This window comes from Molothrus ater, chromosome 2 (genome assembly GCF_012460135.2).
Source record: "Molothrus ater isolate BHLD 08-10-18 breed brown headed cowbird chromosome 2, BPBGC_Mater_1.1, whole genome shotgun sequence".
Classification (NCBI taxonomy): Eukaryota; Metazoa; Chordata; class Aves; order Passeriformes; family Icteridae; genus Molothrus; species Molothrus ater.
Window position 1 is genome coordinate 82,504,845 of NC_050479.2, and position 23,833 is coordinate 82,528,677.

Sequence of the window (23,833 nt, forward strand, 5' to 3'; positions counted from 1 at the left end):
ATAGACTGAGTGTCCAAGAAAAGGAAGCCACAGTGAATCTGGGACTGGCAGAGCAAGGCTTACTGCTTTGCTGGCCCCCAAACCCTGAAATGAAACACGTAAGGAAGAGTGATAGAAAAGGAGATGAAACTTACTTTCCTGTCTTGTGACAGGTTCATAAGAAAGGATGCAGTCCTCTTGGCCTCCTGATGAGAGAAGAAAGAGAAGAGATTGAAGCTGATGAGTAACATGTCAGGTGCTTAAGTTTGATAAAATGCTTCACATAGAGACAGACCAGGTTCAACACTTCTATCTTGATAAGCCTCTCACCTGAACCATTCCAAGTCCATTAAAACTTCCAGGTATGGACACAGTTTTTTTCTTCCCCACCCTCCCCTTCCATATGTTTCAATTCTATTTACTGAAGTTGGACTTTTTTATTGATGGGCAACATAGCTTTATTTGTCATTTGATACAAGGCTGTTTATAAGGATAGTGCAGCAATTAAGATGCAATGCTTTTCCTATTGTTAAGGCTCTTAACATACATGTTGCTGCAGAGTAAATCAACAGGTTACCTAAACAGAACAATTTTAATGTACAGAATAGATATATATTTTGGTTGATTGTCCTTCAGTGCATAGCTTCCATAGTCTAGTGTGTTCACAGCCTCACATCTAGCTATGAGCTATTTTCTGATCCTTATCCTTTCCCTTGAACACAAATCACAGACTCACAGAATGGCTGGGGCTAAAAGGGACTTTCAGTTTCTGCAGATCAGCTAGTCCAATCCCCCCCTGCTAAAGCACCTGGAAGAGGTTGTACAGGATCATGTCTAGGCAGGTTTTGAATTCCTTCAGCAAAGGTCTCACAGCATTGTATTGTATAGATTTGTCCTCCCTATGCCCTTTCAGGATAGTGCTGTTTCCTCAAGGTGATATTTAGGGGACCAAAGCAGAGAAATTTGCCATGAGAAACAAGTGGCACTATAGGGTGCAGGTCTGCAGTCCTGATGCACTGCTATTCTCCCATCCAAGGGAGTGAAAGAAGAGAGGGAGGAGGATTCCTCACCTAAAGCATGAATAATTCCTGCTCATTTCTCTTTCTGGGTCACTGTCACATACTTGGTGCCACATGAGAGCTCTGGCAGGTTCTAAATACAAATTAGCAAATTTTAAAATGATGACTTTATTTTTGCTCAGTTCAGGGTTAGTCTCTGAGAAGATCCACAGATGGGTGGAACTGACAGGACTAACTCCTGCCTAGCAATGGTGCTGAAGCAGCAAAGGAGAGAACCTAATTTTTAATAAAAGGAAGAGATTAGAAAGCATTTGAAGATAAGGCCACATAACATATGAGGAGTGTGGACAAGTGATTTTCTTTTCTGTTTGCAAATGTTTGATATTGTAATCACTTTTCTTTGGCTTTTTGCAAAGTTGGAAACCTAGAATTATTATTACACTTGGTTTTATGCATCACATGTATTGGTTTCCCTTAAGGTTCTCAGTAAATTTTAGAGGTGATATAGAACTGGGACATCTCATTTCTCTGGACATGAAAAAATCCACTTTCTAGGGTGGACTGGGATGCTCCTGCACTGTCTGTCCTCTACTCCACAGGAGCCAAGGCTATACTTTTCAACAGCCTGAGAAAGTCAGTCTTAGGATGGGCAATGAAGCCATCACATACCAACCAAAGGAGGGGAGCCTGTTTGTATAAATACCGTCTTAAACTTGATGTTTGTTTCAATAGCAAACAGATCCATAGCAGGAGTTTCATTTCACTAATTTCAGAAACCTGAGGCTTGAGTGCTTATGTCAAGCTAGTCCCTAGATACCTTTTGGAGCCAATGGCTGCCTACAAATAGGCAAGTGCTTATTCTAAGACATGAGTCATCTGACTTATTTTACATGTCTACTTTGTGAGGAGAGAAAAAGTCAGAAGCCTGAATTTATCTCCATTGTCCCCTAACAGCATTTAAGCAGCAAAGCCAGATGCAGACATCTGCAGTGAAACAGCAGAATCTCATGGGAGTGACAGTGTCAATAGCAATTGGAGGCAACTAGACAATAACTCTGAAACTATTGTTCTTTTTTTTTTTTTTTTTTCCTTTCTGTGGACTAATACTTGGCTTTGGCACAGATTTATAACCAACACTGATAAGCCAGCACAGATTTTACTTTCTTTTTTGTCCAGTCTCTGGCAGACATGTTCCCATGCTAAAGCTTTTGGTATATCCACACCCTCTGTAGGGTATGGGCTAGGGAGAAAAATGAGCCTGTTTTACAGATGTCTTTTGAATCTGTGGCCAGATTGAAGGCAAAGAAAATTTCACCAGCCCACTAAAATTGTGCTGAAGTTTAAGCCATTAGAAAGTGTAGCAGTAAGAATGGAGAAACTTTGAGGCTGACTGTGATACACAAGAACTTAAAGATAGACATCTTCCTCAGGTAAGGATTTTCAGCCCTCAGTTCCAGACTCAGCATGGGAGTGTGACTGGGGAAAAGCTGCACCATTTCCACTATTTTTCTTTTCTGGAAAAAGGACTAAGGAAGCTTAAATTTCTAAGTGAATAAACTCCTGCCATGTACTGTCCAGACAAAATCCTGTAGGCCCTCAGAGGCTGTTTTGCATGTTAACTATAGCAGATGGTACTCTTTAATGATCTCCACTCGGTCAGTACTGCAAGTAGTCCATAAAGCGTTAAGTGTAATGAAGAGCTCTAGAGTCAATCAATATTCAGGTTACTATAACCTTGTGATGCTTTGAGGTGTAAGACACAGTGTGAAATCCATCAGGACACAGGCTCTTATCATTTGCCTAAGCCTCATTTAACACCCACATTAACAGCTTAATTAGCACAGGTTAGCTGTATTGATCTGGAAAATCTTTGTGACATTTAACAGATAAAACAAAATGAGAAAAAAAAAGAAAAAGACCTTTCTGTAGGATTTTGGTATGTTCCCCTGTTCTTCAGTAAAATCCCATCAAGTCAAAAAGAGAAGAAAATAAATAAAATAAGGGAATGGAAGAAAAAAGAGCTTATGGGTAAAATTATTGGAGAACTTTCACTTTCTCTGGACCACTCCCTGCTTTCCTTTGCTCTGGGTTTGGTGTTTTCTCATGCTTGGGAATAGAAGAATAACCTGGAGTTTGTTGTAACTCGTAACCTCTATAAACTGGGCAGCGAGATCCTGTGCTGCCAGATAAATTTCATAAGGAGTCTTAATTTAATCTTTTAAAGGGATTTTATAGGGTTTCAGATGGGTAGCTCTGAAATGGACTTAGTGTGATGCCTCTGTTTTTCCTTTTTGATTAGATGGCAGAGAGCCTGTGAAAGTCTCAAACCCAGTTTCATTGCAGACCCACTAGATATCAGGCATTTTTCATGTAACCCATAAAAAGGCCCCATTTCCTACTGCCTTTCCAGAGCATCCAGGGCTTCCACAGGTCTGGTGTACCTGCACCCATTGTGTGGGTAATGGGGTGGGAGAGCTGCTGTGACCTGCCATGGGGCAGCCTCCATGTAAACATCCTCCCTAATCCAGCAACCTATGCAGTGGAAATCGGTAGATTTTGGCATCCTATTAATGCCTGTGAATGAAAAAATCTGAAAAGACATCTAAGTAGATAAATTAAAAAAAAAAGTAGTACTAATGAAGACAGCTAGAAATTATTTATGATTTTTAAAAATCAAAGAGAATTTTTGGTTTCATTTAAATGGTTGGACTACTGGTGGTGGTTACCATCAATACACATGTGGAATTCTTGTAGATGAGCCAAATAATTTAATTTTCAAGCTCTTGTCTAATTTTGTTGCTCACGTGGATTTAAAATCAAAGAAGGCTTATTTTACTGCCACCATCCATTTAGGTTTTGGGATAATGTATGAATTATCTGAACTGTATTTGCAAGGTCTTGGTGAAATCAATTTCTTTTGCACAGGCCACACTGGACAATATCCTAGCCTCTATTTGGTTCAAAATCCCTCTGCTGGGCTCTATTTTTGTGAACATATGATTTTTGGAAATTTATTGATGGATTTTTTTGGAATTTATTTGTGAAAGCCTGGAAATCCAATACGTAAAATGATCATCAGTTGTCTGAGCATGAACCAAAGACTCAAAAGTTGTCTATGGGCAAAGATCAATACAGCTGTGTGGGTATAAAATGAGACTTCAATACTTGTGCCAGTTTGAGTATACCTGAATAATACAGTAATTCTGGGAGCCAATGCAAGTGTCCTTATTAATCAATAACCTATTGTAATAATCAAGACTCCTTTAACCTTGTTATGAATCTTCAAATCTCATTAGAAGAGTGACTTGCTGATTTGCTGACAGAAGGTAAAAGTTTTTTTCCTATCACTTTTCCTTATTTTTAACTTTTAGTTATGTATTGCCTCTCTAGGTAAGTGATGCAATCACAACCAGTTATGCAATTAGACTAAACAGATGCAACAATGTGTGTGTAATTTTGATGACAGCTGTAAAAACCTTTACTGAACTATGTGTATGAGTGTTACAACACATATGCAGGAGAGAGACTTGAAATTCATGCCCATTATGAAAATCATGTCTCACAAAATAAAAACTGATGAGTCCATGGTAAAAAATCTGTCCTTACAAGCTTGATTTGAAAAACAAATCAGAACATTTTAAGTTACAGAGCTCAAAATAAACTTTGAATCATATTTTGATTAACTGGTCCAGGGATAAGTCAAAATTGGCTGTGTGTGTCCTTATCACAAAGAAAGAACAATTTTCTAGACCAGGACTTTATACACCACTCTGCAAACTTGGCTTTACTGCTGAGAACAGGAACAAATAAACCAACACAGACTTCATAAGAGCGTGGCTGTGTGATTCAGCAGCAGCTGTGCAGCAACTCATCCCCTTCAAGATCAAGCCAGCATTTTTTCCTGGCCCCAAAATACTATTATTTATACAGTGTTAGATTCTACTCTCAGATGTGTCTGTGGTTTGCCCTGAAATTAATGGAGCTGAAGGTTATCTGATGGGAAAAAGAATATCCCACTGTTGGCTCCAGCCCTATTTTTTATAACAAACCAAGTGTTAACGGCACTGGCAGAAGAAATCTGGTTTACTTTTTGCCACTTGTTAGTGTCTTAGAAGTGGTCAAAGAATTTTCTCTTCAGACCACATTGGAGGACTTTCAATTATATTTTTGAAGCAAAAAAATATCTGGCTTCTGTTTTTAACCCTGGAGATATAAGCAGTACTTAGCTAAATACTCAAATTTTTAAGAAATGCATTAAAAAAAAAAAATGAACACATCAGAATATCTCCTAGAAAAAACCCAGTTGATTTGTGACCCCCACCCTATTCCTCACTGCCCAGGTCACAGCCTGGACATTTCTCAGAATCCTTCAATATTGCTGGTTTGGAATGGTTCTAGGAATGATCAAGTAGTACAGGTTTTGACACTAGCTACTTTTCACTAAATGGTCATCATGAGAAGCAAAAGTTAGAGAAATATGTTAAAACAATTGCCAGAGACCCAGTAGAAAAAATGCAGAACACCTCACTCTGGACTCCAACTGGCCTGTTTTTATAGGGATATATGAGAAAGTCTGCAGGATAACACCCTGCATTTGCCAGTCATTTCTTGCCCACACCTGTTTTCTTTATTTTGGCCAAGGTGTGAATTGATGATTTCATAGAATCATGGAAGCATAGAATCATTTAGGTTGGAAAAAACAAGTCCTACTCTGCCAAGTCACACTAAACCATGTCATTGAGCATGTCATTTAAATCCCTCTGGGGATGGTGAATTAACCATGTCCATAGGCAGCCTGCTCCATGGGCAGCTCCAATGCCTGATAACATTTTCAGTGGAGAAATTCTAATCTAAATCTTCCCTGCTGCAACTCAAGGCCATTTCCTCTTTCTGTTGCTTGTCACTTGGAAAAAGAAACTAACTCCAACTCACTACAACCTCTTTTCATCTGCTCCTCAATAGACTTCTGCTCCAGACCCTTCCCCAGCTCCTCTTCGCCTTCTCTGGATGCACCCCAGCATCTCAGTGTTTTTTGTTGTAGTGAGGGGCCCAGAACTGAACACAGGATTTGAGGTGAGGCCTCACCAGCGCCCAGTGCAGGGGACAATCCCTGCCCTGCTCCTGCTGGCCACACCATTGCTGATCCAGGCCAGGATGCCACTGGCCTTCTTGGCCACCTGGGCACTGCTGGCTCATGTTCAGCTGCTGTCACCAACACTCCCAGATCCTTTTCCACCAGGCAGCTTTTCACCCAGCCACTCTGCCCCAGCTTGCCACAGCTCAGAAAGCAGTGGGGCAGGCAACCCTTTTCTTCCTGCTAATTTTCTGGGGTAACAGAAAAGGAAGGAGGCACAGGGACAGGATCACAACCCCATGAAAACCCCTTGATTCCTCCAGTGGTTTTCTATTTGCTCCCCATTAATTTTCCAGCTTTACTTTTTTTCTCCTCTGCGTGTCACCAGTATGCTTTATGTCACAAGCGCATAGTTTGAGGGCTAGATGAGTTTCCAAGTCAACAGACATGGTGTCCTTGCAAAATAACTTGCAGTGCCTCACCTTGAACACACAAACTCTCCTCAAAGTGACACTACATCACACTGAGAAACAACTCTGCAACATGGCTGGGTCCAAATGCAGTTAATACAAACTTGGTTCTGTGGCAGTGGCTGATGCTGAGCTCCATTCCCAGCTACCCAGAGGCAAACAAGAATAGCAGAAACAGTAACTGCATGCTGCCTTCTTCTGCCAGGAATGTTACCTTGGGCATGCCTTTTTTTTTTTTCCTTCCATTCCTTAGGAATAAATAAATCAGGATGCAGTGAGGAATACTTAAGGAAATCTTTGAGGGATATGTCTGATAATTATTCTTCCCACATCAGAGATGTTGATAAGCTTTTACAGTGCAGCACCCTTTCTCAACAGTCCCACAAAGTGAGAACTGTAGTGAAAAGAGAACTTCCTTTGACAGGCCTGATTTCTCTCCATCCCTCACCATTTGTTGATTTCACTCTCTGACCACCTGCCTCTCACTCTCATCTGATTTTTCTTTGTTCCTAACACATAATTTGTCTAGGGGAGATTTGCTGTGATGAGCTGTGCAATGGGATGTACTGTCAACACACCAGATCTCAGATCTCTTTGCCAGAAGATTCAAAGGCTAATCATCTGGACTTGGGAGGACTTTAATTCTCCACAGGAGATATGCTGATGTACCATGGCCAGGTGGAAATTGAACACAGTCAGGTTAGACTTCAGGTTCCACCATGGCCATTGGAAACAATAATTTCCATGTGGGAACCACAGCTGCTAATTTGTCAAGGTCATGCCTTCAAATATCATGTTAGCACACTCCAATGAATCCTTAGCAAATGAAATCAGGCCCTTGGGCACCAGGTTCTGTATTTTAAAGCCTCCCTCATTTGGCATAACCTAAGATGGGCTTCCTCTGCTTCTTAATGGCATAGCTATCCTGTGGGCAGAGAAGAAATCCCTGCCAGCATCTTCTCCACCAGGCAGAAGTTGTTGGAAATACCAGTAAAGTGTGGGAAAATCCACCCAACAGGATGCTGCTGGAGTGAGAGCACAGCTTGTGCAGATGGAAACCACTCTAGAAGGAAGGTGACTGCCATGGGCAGCTGTTGCTCCAGCACTACTTTTTCTTCCAAGTATTTGTGTTCCAGCTAAGTTTCCCAAATTGTTTCTATTACCTTTCTTGCACCTTAAAAAACACACTTTATTTTAAGCTATTGCACCGCCAATGAAGGACTGGCTACCTGGCCTGTCTGATGATCAAATTTGGTAACAGGCTTTTGTGGACATGCCCCAAATATTTGGCTACAGCTGAGCACTCCAATTAACGCTGCTGATTGGGGCAGTTCATCAATCTACATTCTCCTCTGGGCTTTTACCCTGAGCTCTCCCTGAAATATTCAGGTCTGGATGAGATTTGACTTGTGCAAACTTTTGAAAATGTAACCCTTTGATTCATTTCTGATTGTAAAGTCAGAGAAAGAGCATCTTAAATCTCAATATAAATATAATCAAAAATAAAGTCTGCCTTTCCTCCCAAGTGGAGGGCACATTAAAAATAAAACAGTTCAGAACTGGATCTTGGCAATTCAAGAGTGCCTACTATTTTCTTGTGACTCTGGCAATTGCTTTCAAGGAAACCTTTTCAATACAAGAGAATACAAACTAATTTACCATTTCTGAATAAGATAAGGTTAGCTGTTTTGCTGAAACAAACCAGTGTTTATCAACAGAGCTCAACTTCTGTGTTATATCAGGACTAGTAAACATGAGGTATGATACCACTGATTACCTGAATGTATGTGGGTGCTTAGCACAAGTGCTGAGTGACTGGTGGAAAACTTGATTTGTTAAGCAAATGGCTTGAATAAATGAAACAACTGGGTGATCTAGCAAGCACTCTGTCATTTTAGTTATCTTTTATTACATTTCTAGTAATTTATTTAGTGCCTTGGTTTTTTTCTGTTTTTCAGAACATCCAAAAAACAGTGATATTTGTTAATTTATGGGCATTACTAAGAGTTACCGAGAACATACAATCTGCCTCTTGGTTATATGGTCACATGGAGTCTGTAAATCCCAGCAAATCAGGCTACAGGGTTTGGGCCACCCACCTACATGGTATCAGTGACATTCAGTGGCAGTGCCTAACCAGTGAAGGTCTATCTTACCTTTTTTTAAGACTGCAGTACGAATTAGGAAATCTGTACTGTCAAAATTAAAGGCTCAATAAAATTTCTGCTACTGTTTCTTAGCCATCCATACAGGCATGCAGAAATGCAAGTAAAAATTGTGACCTTGTAGAAAGGATGCCTCTTACAGATTTGACTATGGCTGTGCAGTAACTTTACTCTTAAAAGATCATCAAGAAACTTCCCCCCTCTCACTGAAATAAACTTTTGTCACTAAATGAAATAATCCTGACTTGCATATGCTACCCAAAGCCAGGTTTAGTTTTATGTCCCTAATACATCATAAGTAACAACCTTTCTCCCTTCTCTTATAAAGTTTGACAGTTTTCTTTTATAGCTTTGTACTCAAGACATGGTAATAAATTTGAATTCCAAGCCATTTGCTCCAGTGATCTTTTTAACATTAACAAAAGAGTAGCAAGGAGAGAAACAAAATAAAAGAAACAAAACAAGCAATGCAAAATAAAAGGACTCTAATGAAAGCAGTAACTTACTGTAGCTACTTTCACTATCGCTGGCATTAGAAGAAACATGTTCTGCAAGAACAGTACAGCAAATTAAAGAACATAACCAAGCACCACAGAGCTGCAGAAACTCAAAAGAACTGCCACAGTCATGCAAAGGTAGTTATGCAGAGCAGAAATAAAAGCTGTGCAGTGACATCACCTGAAAATGCTCAGATATTTTAAAGAGATAAAATGAAAGCTTTCTCTCTTGTGGCATTTCAGAAAGAGACTGTATGTATTAGCTACTGATATGTGCCATGGCAAAACTATGTCTTTTTGTGATAGACAGTAAATGACATCTCTGATAACTTCATTTCAATGTATATTATGATCAACTTGGATCTCACTTGATGTCTTGAGCAATTTATTGAAATCCAAGTGTCTGCTCATATTCTGCACTATCAGTGATGTGCATCATTAATGCATTGAAACCATTCCTGCTAAACTTCTAGCCTGTGTCTGTCTTTAATCACTATGCACTATCCCAAAGGACTGTGCACAGTGATTAACAGATTAACATGACAGTTATTTTGGTATGAAATATTGTAACTGCATCTATTCTATCCTGTCCAAAAGGGGGAAAAAATAAAAAAGACAAAGCCAATGAAAAAACTAAGGAAAAAAAAGGCAGAAGTCTTTTTCCAGACATTGTCTAGCCTCAGGATTTGAGCTGGAGTTTGAAAACCTTGAGCAGACCAGTCTGGATGGGTGAACATGAATATAAGAAATATCATGATGGGTCGGTCTTCTGGTTTGTCAAATCAGGTGTCCTGTTTCTATAACCACGTTATTGAAAATAATTCCAAAACTGTAGTCAGCAGACTATTTATGGACAGTAAGATCATGCTATATGCTCTCCAGGAGGTCTGCAGGACCACATTAAACAGTTTTTTTTCTGGTAGAAAGGCTGATTACTTTGCAACTTTTCAGCTGGCCCAGCACATTTAGAAGCCAATGGCATAATGGCTGTACATCTGGGAGCACCCTGGGCCAATGAGAAAGACAGGAACAGTGCCAAAATTCTCTGCAAGGTGCTGCCTTTTGTCATGTACCAACCTAATGGCTCAGGGTTCATGGATTGGGAATGATGGGGCTACTGGAGCAGCAAAAATGAGAAGGGATGATATCTGATAAAAACAGTAATGGGAAACCTTGATCTTGGGCTTAGGAAGAAGCTTTTAAAAATTCAACTCATATTTTGAAGAAAACAGCATAATAACTTTCAGACATTTCATAGCAAGTTAAAAAGGATTATCTCAAAATGATGTGCTATACAGGACCCTGAACAACTTTATTTAAAAATAACAAATATCCTTTTTAGTAAGAACTGTCATTAAAAATCATGTCTGAGTTGAAAACTAACAAAATTTGGATTGGTAGGAATGTCTAGAGGTGTACCAGTAATTTAAAACTAGGTGCAATATTAATACAGGCATTACAGCCTATGCAGTACCCCGGTGCTACTTTGTTCCTTATCAATTTGCAGAATTCAAATAACTTTCAAATGGTTGGATGTTATGGACGATTCTCTTTGTAAGGACACATATTCAGGAAGGTTGTCAGATCTGAAGTATTTTACTTTTCTCTAGCAAGGAAGGATCTGCATTTGTTGCTAATGAGCTGCTATGACACTTAAATGATCACAGAATTGTTTAAATTTGGGTGGCAGTGACATTTGCTGTCTATCACTGACAAAACCAGTCTTGCAGAACTGTTCTTCCTGGTACAAGAGATAAAGCTTTCATCTTTAAATTGTGAGCCACTGCATGGCATTAAGTTAAACCATTAAAATGTTCCTTCAAAAATTCAGTCAGAAACAGAATAATCTCCAAAACTGTGTGCATGGATGTGCATTCCTGCAATTAAAAAGCACACACAAAACAGTAGGCAATGCAACATTAATACACATTTTGCTCCAATTACTTGGTGCATAAGAAAAGGAAAAACAACTGAGGAACAAGTAGCCAAATGCATGCAAGTGGCATTTTGTTTACATTATTTAGCTCTGGATAGAGAATTTAATATAGCTATACATGTGGAAGTCAGCAGCAAATATTTCATTCTATACAGTTTTTCTGGTTCACATTTGGAGGAAGAAAAATTGTTTCTGAGCAATTATCTGACACATTATACACTCTGCAATGCCAAGTCTTGAGACAGGATTGCTGCATCAGAAAAAAAATTGATTAAGGTTGTGTGACAGAGAATAGGTTTGCTAATGGTGAAAACTGGTCCAAAATTAGCTTATTAGCTTTGGAAAATGCATGATCTTCTCTAGCCTGCAAATGACTTCTTCCATTTATAACAAATACTAATCTAAAAATTCAGCAGAGTAACAAACACTCCCATGCAAAAAGCTGAAAATGCAGAAGCAACAGCATGAACTAATTTTCTATTGATCTCCTCAGGATGTGATCATGTTAAAATGTCTAATTTTCCCTTCAGATGGAGAGGGAGGGATTGTTGCTGAGAAGAACAGTCTAGGCAGCAAAACGCGTTCTAGGTATGCTACTCTACGGAACTGCCATGATGGGAACAATAATATACTGTCAGAAACAAAAGGTGTTATTACAAAAGAAGTGAAAGTGTCTGCTTGATACACTGTATGTTATTTAATACCGTCATGCAGAACAGAACGATTGAAACATTTGTAAGGCATTCACAGCTGGGTAACAAATAAAACTCTATCTTGTGCATGCTAGGAGTGGAGGGTCCTCAGAGAAGAAACAGAAGCCAAAACAAAACAAAACAAAAAAGGGTTTACAGTGACCATTCCTGGGAACTTACTCAGAGTCTTTGTTCCATAACCGTCGTCACCTAATCCGGGGATGTCCTGCACGGAAGTCCCCAGAGAGAGCAATGAGAAAGGAAGAACAGCCGCAGAAGAGGAAGGAAGAAGTCAGTGGAGTTGAAATGGATACTACCATGACTGACCATGTTGATTGAGCAATCTGGATCCCTGCCTTTTCTTTCTGAAACAAATTTAGACCCATTTTCTATGGAAATTCACCCAAAGAAAGAGGCAGTGACTGTGAAACGTGCCTTTTGGAGCTGTGAGGAAGAAGGAACAACCAGATAAATAAAGTTCCAGAAACTATCCTCACTGGATAAATTTAGGACAGAATTATTAAGAAAAAAAAAGTGAGTATTTGGGCTTGGAACTAGCAAATATTTTTAATAATGCTGGTTCCCTATATAATTTAAGCAAGGAATAAATGCTTGTGGTGGTACACATTCCAAGAACCAGTTTAGTTCTTCAAGGTGTTAACATGGTTGCTTCCCTTAATAGTTAAACTTCCAGTGAAACTGCCAATGGAAATCAACTTGGTGAAAGTCAAAGGCAAAAAAAAGATTAGATATTTTCAAAACTAATTATTTTAGTATGTGAAAGAAATAATGTTTGCCTTATTTTGAGCCAATTCTGATCTGGGAATATTTCTGAGAGACAATTTTGGATTTATGACAGGTGTCACAACAATTTTGAGGAGCCGTATTTCTGCTTCCAAAAGTTAAGGTCACTGCTTTATTCTTCTTAAAATAGTATTTCCAGAGATGGAAGGAGAAGCTGGATCCAAACTGCAGTCATACATTGGTCACAGTAGTAATACCTCTCCTGCCTGCCTATGACAGATATTTGCCTAGATGTGTGGGATACTGGCATCATGCGTGTCACCCATTTGTTGTGCTGCTGCATGTGACATCGTCTCCAAGAGGTTACTTACGTTCAGGATCACTTGTTTCCTGCTCACTCTGCTCCTTGCTCTTGTAGAATGGGAATTTTCGTGAAAAGATGAAGTTCTTTTTACGCTTGTCATTGAATGACTGTGAAGGAGAAAAGGCATGGGGCAAAAACAGGGACGTCTAATTGTTGTCACACTCATGCTGACAAAACAACTAGTTTGTAAAAGTGGAGAGAACTGTAGTGACTCAAATCAGCACAAACGAAGTGGCTGCAAAGAATCAGAGGTGTGGTGAGGTCTGAAATTTGAAGGCAAAGCTCCTGAAGACTGGATCAGTTTGACTCCAGAGGTCTGAAGTCACAATGTGCAGCTCCTTACTTGGAAACTGTAGTGTTTGGCTTGTTTGGATGAAGGGCTACAGATGGTTTAGCATGCTTTGGGATCAAGGCATCCATCTTTAATCACAGCAGACTGTGCACAGAATTAATTAGCTGAAAAGAATAGGCTGTAATGTGGAAAGCAGAAGCCTTTGATTTGCTTATAGTGTGTGAATTCAGCCCTGTGTTAATTAACATGAAAATTCTTTACTGGTAGGTGCTGTTGATTTCATAATGTCTTATTTGGCCTCATTATTGACAACTTCTTACGTGTGTTTTAATGCTTCTTTCAGGCATAATGAAAAAAAAAAACAACTTTGTTTTACCTTATAGATGTATATTTATGCATTGGATTTCACTGGATATCCTTTTAGTCCTAAGTGATTTAGAAATGGAATTCTGCTGATAAGCAGGATTTAATTGCATGTTGATCAACATATTTTGCTGTAATTCTTCAAATCAGAAATTAATATAGAAGAAATTGGTGTTTCTTACATGATAAAAACTTTGACTTCATAAACAGTTGCAAGGACTTACAGGACTATCCTGTGTAAAAACAGGATATGCCTACTTGGGACACTTATTTCAGACACTAAATAAGGAAATAGTGTCCCTACAGAGTCAATTGAAAGAAGCTGGCATTCTTGAGGGCACACAGAGCTGCAGACTGATCTGTGCTGTCAGTCAGACAATGACCTATAATGTCTCTTATACTGAACATATACACAGGACTTTGCAAATGATGACTTCCAAGACAGAAGAGACCTTAAATAATTTAAAGGACCAATCTCATGTGCTTGTCATTGCTCAAATTGAATATAACCAGTATTTGGCTCCAGTTCTGCAGTGGAATATATTTTGAGTCTTAGAATACAATTTCTTTCCTTACATTTTGAAATCATGAAATAAAATGTGGTTTAAAATATGCATTTCTGAAAGATGGATACTGAAAATCTGTTGAAATAGTTGCATACTCATGTCACGAAAGTTTCATACCACTTTTACATTTCAAGCATATTTAAAGTTTAGTAACTGAAAACAAAGAAAAAAATGCACACGTAGAATAAATGATCCATGAAAATCTCTCAGAGTATGTAAACATTCAATGTGAAATTAAAGTGGAGGTCATGCACAAATAATCCAGACAGCATGCAAATTCAAAACAAAGCAAGTATGAAAGAAAGCCAGAGGGGAAAAAAAAAATAAGCACATGAGGATTAAAGTAATCTATGGATGAAAGGAGGACTGACATGCTCATTACATCACTTTAATGACCTAATGGACATAATTAAATTAAAATGTGTTTTCTGTGATAATTTCTTTTACTTTTCCAAAGAAAGGAATGTAGCATGTTAACATTTCTGTTTGTGAAAATGTTGTTTATCATGATTTATCTGAATTTGACATAGTAATGCAATTGGCACTACACACTTTAAAAGGGAAAAATATATATATACAAACATTAACACCTCAAAAAGCAAGGGGGTTTTAAAATTACAATCACTTCATTACAGCACTTTGGAATTCAAGAGAACGTTATTAAATTAATAAATAAATATGCTGTGTTTCACAGAAAATATGAGAAATAACACTTAGATATTGTTTCAATTTTTCCCCCAATGGTCTAGAGCAAAAACTTCAGAAAGTACATTTTCACCACAAAAGCATATATTATTTTCCCACTTCTGCATGATATAACAGTATACACCAAATTAGACAGATATTTTATACTGTTACATAAACTTTTTCTCCCTTTGCTGTTTCAAGTACTGGGTTGCTTTTTTAATAAGATACTGTTCCACTTCAATTTGGAAGACCAAAATCTGGCAATTCACAGCAGATGACTATCATGTGCGACTATGTCATTGTATTCACACCAGTAAAAAGCTTTCTTCCTAAAATATGCTGATCTAATTATATTAATATCCATAACCAAATATGTTTATGCATGTGATAATATTTCTATAGATTAATCAACGTGTATATTCATGTTAATGATCATATATACTAGCATGGTGTAGTCAGAGGGTTTATATTTTAAATAACAAAGAAACTGTGAAATATTATAAAACATTAAAGTGGGCCTGGCTCTGCAAATTTATAGAAATAATTAGTCCTTAGTACCAACTGAATGAGCAGTTAGTTTAAGAAAACAAGTGTTTGTTTTCTTAAATTAAGTGCATGTTTCTTCACAAGGAATCAAAGACAAGAGCCTTGATTTTGGTTTTGTATGCAATATAAATGGTATCAAAGTCAGGCTGATGGTCTCCACCTTAAGGATATGAAATCCTGCTGACAACTCCAAAAAGGCTTCTTACAGATATCATGATTTATATCTCTAATGAATAGAGAGAAGGGGCTTGGCAAAGAAAGAAGAGGGAGACTCACACAGAATAAAACCATATTTTCTATGGTACACACCATGTTAATTCCAGATTTTGCTCCATTGGTGGAAGAGTAGAGACCAACACTGAATGTGCATTTTCTTTTTTAAGAAAGATCACGTGTATGAGGATCTTTGGCTAGGTTAAACTCCAAAACTCAGATGAATTTGAGAAATTTTATTTCAGTACAATGGAAACTTTGGGCCTGTCAAATACTCTGGAGCTATAGGCTCCATATGCTTCTGGGAAGCTCTGAAATAGATGTAGGATAAATAAGACAGTTATTTGCCTACATCTCTCCACCTGATACAAAAGTTGCATGCAACTGGAATTGCAATTGTGATAGCAAGCTTAGCCTGATTCAACAGCATTTATGCAGGCAGAGTTTCTGAAAGTCAGTGAAAAAGTGCCTGAAAATGGATTCCTTGCAAGTTGCAGGTTTTTTGGCACGATAATGTAAAAACCTGTAATGTCAAATAACTCAGGCATTTCAGTGGCAGTGAAAAACCTGTACAAGAGATTACTTGTATACGTCACTGCCATCACACAGATCACCACTAACCTAGGCAACAGCAGTAGGAGGCACTTTAAACAGACAAGTGCCTAAGACTAAAAGGCAAATGAAATTTTCAAGGTGTTTGACAACAGAACAGTGACATCATTCACAGCACTTGATCTGCAATAGAAGAGTTTCTTCTCAGAAAAAAATAGGGGAAGAAAGTGTTCACTCATGCCCTGAATCCTTGTTTGATACTACTTAAGCATAGACTGTGTTTTGAAGAAGCCAACAAAAATAATTGTGATGTGCCTGGTGCACTGTTGCTTGACCAAGTATCCCCAATTGTCCCTGGTTATGTAAGCCTGGGTTACACAGACCAACCTTCCCTGGTTGTGACAGACATTAAACCACTGTGTGTTTCTGCTTCTCAAGAATCCACTTGGGTACTATTTTTGTAAGCATCAGTTTCATATTCTAAATGTTTTTCCCTAGGCTCAGCAGCCATGAGTATGTTACTCATCAGCTAATAGGGTAGTGTTTTTCAAAGGAAATTTTCATGTAATATTAAATAAACAATCCAATTTCAAAATTTTCTTTGTAGTGGTAAACATCACAAAGCACAGTAATTTGATAGTTTTACCATACTGTAATAGGCAACAATGTAGTTGTTTACTTTGAGCTTCTTCCCACATTTTTGTTCAGAGTGTAGCTGATTCAACCCCTGCTACTTAGTGCAGACGGGATCTTGACACAGGTAGTCCTCCTTAGGCTTTGCAGAAGATCCTAAATATGTTGGGGAAAGTTTTTTTTTTTATGGTGGTTTAACAAATTTATTTTCTAAAAGCCAATAAACTTCCAACTGCTTCAGGAATGCTTTCTTTTGCCATTTCATTCAGCAAATGCTAATCCTCAGTCATCAATGGGGAATCAGTGTATAGGGACCACCTGAGAGAAAGCTGTTCCAGATCACTGGCTGTGAAATTCTTTTTTACAGGGTGTAGATGGATTTCATATACCATCTAATTTTAGGCAGGTTTGAGCTATGCTTTAACCTAGTTTTTATATTCTGTGATTATGTATGTCAGTTTTGTTCTCAGATTGGTCTAGCAGTGTATATGAGAAATTAATTTTACTGCTTCTTATCCGCAATGTGGTTTTCTTATTCTTCTTATTTAATACCTGATTTTGGCCTAAGCCAAATGAAAATCCCTCATGTACTCACCCTTCTACAAAAATCTACAAAATTTATTATCAACATTATGTCTCTGCAATCCTTTTCTCTATATTTAATTGACACTTTTTATACTAAAGAGATTCATTTACTCATTTGAATACTGACTTTAATAAAAGATGGGGTACTCAAACACTGTTAAATCCCTATATTTAAATGTTTTAATTTTATAGATCTCTATAGTATATATTTTAAATCTCTCTCATCCTATCAAAAATTTCCACTGACACCAGAAACAAAATATTTGGACTGTAACATATACTCAGTGTTATTTCTCCTTGGAAGCACATATATCACTTCACTGGTTTTATAGTGGGCTTTTTCTCCTGGCAATCCCGAGCCATGATGAATTTGAAATCTCCGGTTAAATGACCTGACCAAGTCTAGAGGATTGCCAATGCTATTGAGCCATTCCTGCTTTCCTGATGTGACCCCAAACTTGGCCATGGCCTGGGCTCACACACACAGAAAGCACCTCACGGTGTCCCTGCAGAATGCAGAAGATAAGCTGAGGAGTTCTCAGTGGCAGCTGTAAGCCTGGCTGTCCAGGGATCACAGAGTAAATTCTCTGAGATGTGGATCTTCATTCTCATTCTGCACACAGCTACATGCTGGCAAACAGCACTAGCCAACTTCCCTATGATTTTTTATGAGATGCAAGGGGAAGGACATCCCTACTCTGTTAAGTTCAGCCTTTAGTTTTCTTAGATACTTCAAGCCTGGGCTACAGTCATTCCTTATTGAATTTTTGTACCATAATCTGTTTTGATAAGTGAGAACCAACTGGGTGAGAAGAAACTTAGATGAAAATAACTCTGCCTGCTTAGTTTTCCCATGAAGCTGTAGGGAGATTTGGGTGTTGGCAATCCAAGATGAAAAAGTAAAAGACTGATTAAAAACGCCATGATGTCTAGCTTCTCCAGACCAGGGTAGGGTGGCTTAGTGTTCATAAGTATGAAATTTTAATAGTTTTTTTTTTAAAGACTGAATTATTGCTTGTTGTCTGCCAGCAACTCAATTTTAATTCCTGAAAAACAACAGTTATAACCAACATAAACTACCAGGGGAGAAGAAAGACTAATAGAGTTTGAAGAAAACACGTAAAATCAGTATTTCCAATTTTGCAAACCTCTATTTAACTTGGTGCAAGGTATGAGGGGAGCACTTTTCTATGCTAATTTGCATGGGTATATCAATGTTAGCAAGATGAAACACCAACATAAAATCTTGCTTACGTGACAGCCAAAATAATTTACACTTATCTGCAGGTTGTACACCACGATACAAGTGGGAAGGAATTGTTCAAACAGCAGTACTGGAATTGATAGCATGAAAATAAGAAAGGGCAAAGCTCCTTGACAGTGAAATCAATTTGGATGTAGAATAATCCACCCCAAGGGAAGTGAAAAGCCTAGATAATTTTTTCACATTTGAAACAAATCTGCTAATCTTAAGTACTGTGGGGAATAACACTGCAGTGCTTGGAGAGAAGGGGGTGGTGGACGGAAAAGAGCTAAACAGCAATCCTCTCCCAGCTCTAACATCTGCGTTTCTGTGATGAGATCTCACAAACGCAGCATCTCAGAGTTGTGCTTTGGTCCAGTGTGGGCTTGGACCTAGCCAACCTCACTGCAATCAAATGGGAAGTGTGAAGGTCTTCCTCTCCTTCCTCAAGTCTCCAACTGGAATCAGAAAGTGTTTTTGACATTGTCCCAAATGTTCCTCTATGCTGGTCAATATTTTTTCCTGACAAGGGACTTTCCCACTTAGAGCCGATGTATGTTATTCATGCATTCAAGTGCTGTGCACTTGTGCAAGTGCAAACTACTGCATTAAATGGACCATTGCACAAAATAAGTTGCAAAAAGACCTTTATTACTCTTACTTTGTTATGGAGTAGTGGAGAAAGATTTTCAATACCTACATGCCTTCAAACTGTACTTATGGAAAGAGAGTTGGACAAGATAATCTTCCGAATTTCTCTTTTGAGTTAAAGGAAGAGTGACTGGTATAGCAGGATGAATTATGGCAAGGGTCTGGCTCAGCAGACAAATCACACCAGGTTCTTGGTTTCAATTGAATACATTGATTTATTTAGGCCTTACAGGTAAAATTAAAATAAATTAAGGCATGGGCAAACAAACCCAAAGTCAGTTTCTAAGAGACTGGTTTGAGGTTTGTTTAGGAGGTGAAGCTCCCACATCTGGCAGTAATGCATCTCACAGGACCAGTCTCACAAGCAGGATATCAAGTTAGATGGACTTTGGCAGTTCCTGTGTCCCTATAACCTTCCAAACATGGTCTCTGAGTCACTGAGGCAATCACTGAGCTGCTTTAATTTAACTGAGTCAGAAAGAAAGATGTGAAATATAGAGCATGTCTCTTCCGGATGCGTGTTGACGATAAACTCCACACTTCTGGATCTTTGTGTGATATCTTACTGGAAGAAAATGTTGTTGTCTTTTTAATTCTTTCACAATGTCTACTGCCAATACTATAAATTTTTCTTTTCAACCAATTCTTTAGAAGAAAACCCAAGTAACTATGGCATTATCTATACATACATACAAACTTCCTACTATTTATTCTGGATATTAGACAGCAGGTTATAAAAATAGACCACGCATGAAGTTCAGCTCAGCACAAATTTCTGCTGGAACAGCTTAGAAGAAAAACAATTAACTCTCAGCTGTAAACTTTGGTAGTTTACCTGTGCTAGCAAATTTTCACTGTGTTATATTTAAGCTGTGACCGATTTAAACATTGCACTACATATCTTTTTGTCAGTGACTTTCCTAAAGACTTCTCTTACCTAAGCAGGGATGGCACAAACTTCTTGTGGGATAGGAAGTACAGCTACTATAGTCCCTAATATTATGACCACCTAAGAAAAAATATTATCCTATAAATAAAACTCCACACAGTTATCAGAATTGCAGAAAAATTACAGAAAAAATGGCAAAATCTAAAAAATATGTGTGCTTATATTGCTCATTAACTGAAAAATGACTCTTTAAGTATTTTCTTTGAGTGACAAGATGCCAATAGGCAGAAATATTTTTCATCATCTTGATAAATTCAGGACAAATCCTTTATTTCTCAAGTTTTCTACTCTAATCCATTTTGCTTACAAATTGCTGGCTGATATTTAGAATTTGTCCTTCTCAACAAAATGAAATACAGAAAACAGACACGAAGATTTTTTACTTTAATATCTCTTTCAATTTGAAAGAAATTTTTTCAAACACTCTAGTGGATTATTCAAAGAATGCTACAGAAACAAATTTCTTCACTTCAGCTGGGTAAAAGCCTCAGATTTGACTTGACAGTCATTTTTTCACAATTACTAGAACTGATTCACCTTCTTAAAACCAAGATTCTTTAAGGTGTACCAGTTCCCTGCCAGAGCCAACACTGCTGCCACGGCATAAATTAAAACTGAAGACTCACTTGTTTTCTTTTATTTTTGACTGTACCTGGACCCAACATACATTATTGTTAAATTACTGCATGTCTTTGGAGGGTGCCTCAAGATAACCTGGAACCACAAGAATCCATACAGTTAAATCTTTCTGACTATGTGCTGTTTTAAAATTTGAACTTCATTTGATTACTCCAGCACATGAGTGAAGCAGATGCTGATGACAGCACTATTTCTAATGCACCTTGGAGAAATGCTGAGCAAAAAGTGTTCAGCTCAAGGGGAATGGTCAGGGCAGCCCAATATTGCAGGCTCAGGTCAATCCAAAAGTGCAGCCAACATCCACTGCCTGGCACCAGCTCCATCATGAAGATGGACAGAGCTGTGGAGGATGTGAAAACTCATGGAAGAGCAAGAGCAGTTGGACAAATAAGATTCAGATTTTCCTCCTTGTCCTGGCTACAGGGAGGGATGTGGACGTTAGTGCTGTGAGTGTGCGACCAAGTTGTTGTTCTATACCACATACATCATTCCTAGGTTGTGTGGATTCAGCAGGAAAAGCTGGGTACCCTTTACTGGCAGTCATCCAGTGGGAGTGGCTTATTTGGAGTTTAATTTCCTGCTGGTCTTAAAACCAGCACACTCGTATGTGGGAAGAAGTCATCTCCTTCCAGAAACAAGTTGTTCCACAAACAACAACAATGCTGAGATCTGATTCTTCCATGACACCCAATGTTACCCCATTTTGGAGGTTTTAAAGCTTTTGACAGAACTTAAATTCAACAGAGAAAAACCCATATAATCATAAAATATCCTGAGTTGGAAGGGACCAACAAGGATCATTGAGTCCAGCTCCTGGCCCTGCACAGAACCATCCCTAAGAGTCACACCATGTGCCTCAGAGCATTGTCCAAACACCTCTTGAACTCTGTCAGGCTTGGTGCTGTGAGCATGTCCCTGCGGAGCTGTTCCAGTGCCCAGCCCCACTCTGGGTGAAAGACCTTTCCCCGATATCCAACCTAAACCTCCCCTGACTCAACTTCAGGCCATTCCCTTGAGTTCTGTCACAACAGAGAAGAGATCAGTGCCTGCTCCTCTGCTTCCCCTTGTGAGGAAATTGTAGCCTGCAATGAGGAATGCCCTTTGCCTCTCAGGAATGATGACCCTGTACACTACAGACTGAGTGCTAATGAGCTCTCCAAATCAGCAGCTTCTTGAATGTACTCAGATTGTACTCAGATTTCCTCTACTTTTATGTTTGTTCCAGTACCTATAATTTTAGGAAATCTGTTAATTGTGTCTAATATCTTTAGAAAAGAAGGGCAAAGAAAAGTTGTCCAAAATCCACTGCATATGTGGAAAACTTTCAGATTATGGACTACAGAACTGCTTCTCCCTAAAGATGAATCTTTATACTTAGAAAACTGAAGCCTAGTAAATAATTAATGTTAGAAAAAATCTTCATTAGGCAGAGAGAGGGTATAGACAGCCTAATATACTGTTATGCTTTTTTTCAGTCAAGGATTAAATTGAGATAATTGACTTTTTCACTGCATTAATACACCCAGATCTGCCCCGGTAAACCACTAGCAAAGATGCTGTACCTGAGAGCAGGGCAGGTGTGACTGCAGCTTCTGCTTTGTGACAAAGACAAATAATCCAATTTCCACAGACAGTCATAGAAGAAGAAATAAAAAGAGGGTTAAACTGTAGCAGTCCAGCCCTTTCTAAGAATGAGGAGAGTGAGGCACTGAAGTGGGCTGTTTGGGAAGAATATGAACTATCTGTTGTGGCAGGTCTTTAAGCAGAGATTAGACAAATCTGGAATAGAGGAGGAATTTACAGACAAAACCCTCAGGGCAGAGGTGACCACTCAAGGTCACCAAAGACCAAGTTCCCAAAGACCCAAAGTTTTGCTCTGTTTGGATGACTAGGGCTGAAAATATGATGATTTTGTAGAGCATAAATGGTTTGGAAACATGTGGGTTTATTTGTTTGGCTTTCTCCCCTGCCCCCCTTAAATACTTAGAACTGTCAAAAGGTGTCCTTTGTATCAAGTTCTGTTGGTCACTGGATTTTGACACTCAGAGGAGAGGTGCATTAGATATGCAGAGGGTTTTGTTTACCCCAGAATACCAAATTTGCTATCTTAGTCAGGTTTCACTTTCCTGCCTTAGTGCAATGTTGCTAAAATGACAATAAAACAAGATGACCTTACATTTCAGGTATCTGTGGGATCTGTAAACAGAATCTGCACATAAGAAATATTATTAAATGCTATCAAACTTCTGACTGTCATAATAAATTCACTCAGAGGCAACTGAAGAGGTGGCTGAGTGTGATGTAGGTGATCTGACTGGAATCTGAAAAGGACTGTGGATGGCAAGCTAAGTCAAAAGAAAAAAACCCTAATGGGTAGTGATGGAGTAGTGTGGTGTGGGTCACAGCCTAGGACCTGCACTGCTGATGAGCAGCAGAGCTGGAAGGGGTTCTGAAAGGATAGGGCAGTCTCTTTTCTTGGCAGGCACCTCATCCCTGTTCAGCACCCTGCTGAACATCCTCCCCAGGGCAGGCACCCATCTGGGAATGCTTCCCAGTAAACATGGGCTAAATATCTCCCCACACTCTGACACACACATTAAAAATGGAAATTGCAGGAGACATCACTTTCATTCATTGGGAAATGAAGTAGAGTATTTGTATATAAGAAAATATTCTGGAGTCACTGGTCAGATAAGGTGTGAAATGAAAAGGCATGTGGTATGAAAAACCAGTTCTCTGTATAAAATTAAGTTCTATCTACATTTTTGCTGATATTTCAACACATCTCTGTAAACAGGCAACACCCATAAATATTAGTAAAACTGAGGTGTTGCTAAAAGTCTTTCCATGAGCTATGATTTCAACTGTGGAATATTTTCAAGAGACAGACAAGGAAGTGTATGTGATCCCACAGGGAGAAAAGCAAAAGGTGCTATTTTTGTCTCCTGAAAGACCTGTTGTAATTACAACAGTT

General features: G+C 38.7%; 1 protein-coding gene across 31 annotated transcripts in view; it reads right to left on the reverse strand.

Annotated features, from left to right (window-relative positions):
• The window catches only part of DLG2 (discs large MAGUK scaffold protein 2), a 984,854-nt gene that overhangs the window by 14,139 nt on the left and 946,882 nt on the right, over positions 1 to 23,833 (reverse strand). For 22 of the 31 annotated variants that reach the window (XM_036384308.2, XM_036384333.2, XM_036384316.2 and 19 more), the window contains 3 exons: positions 12,013 to 12,058; positions 9,214 to 9,255; positions 135 to 185 (listed from right to left, as the gene is read on the reverse strand). In XM_036384308.2, the coding sequence (XP_036240201.1) occupies positions 135 to 185; positions 9,214 to 9,255; positions 12,013 to 12,058 (139 nt within the window). Of the gene's footprint in view, positions 1 to 134; positions 186 to 9,213; positions 9,256 to 12,012; positions 12,059 to 12,947; positions 13,048 to 23,833 lie in introns of all 31 variants that reach the window. The other 9 variants (XM_054518562.1, XM_054518560.1, XM_054518557.1 and 6 more) reach the window with 2 other exon arrangements.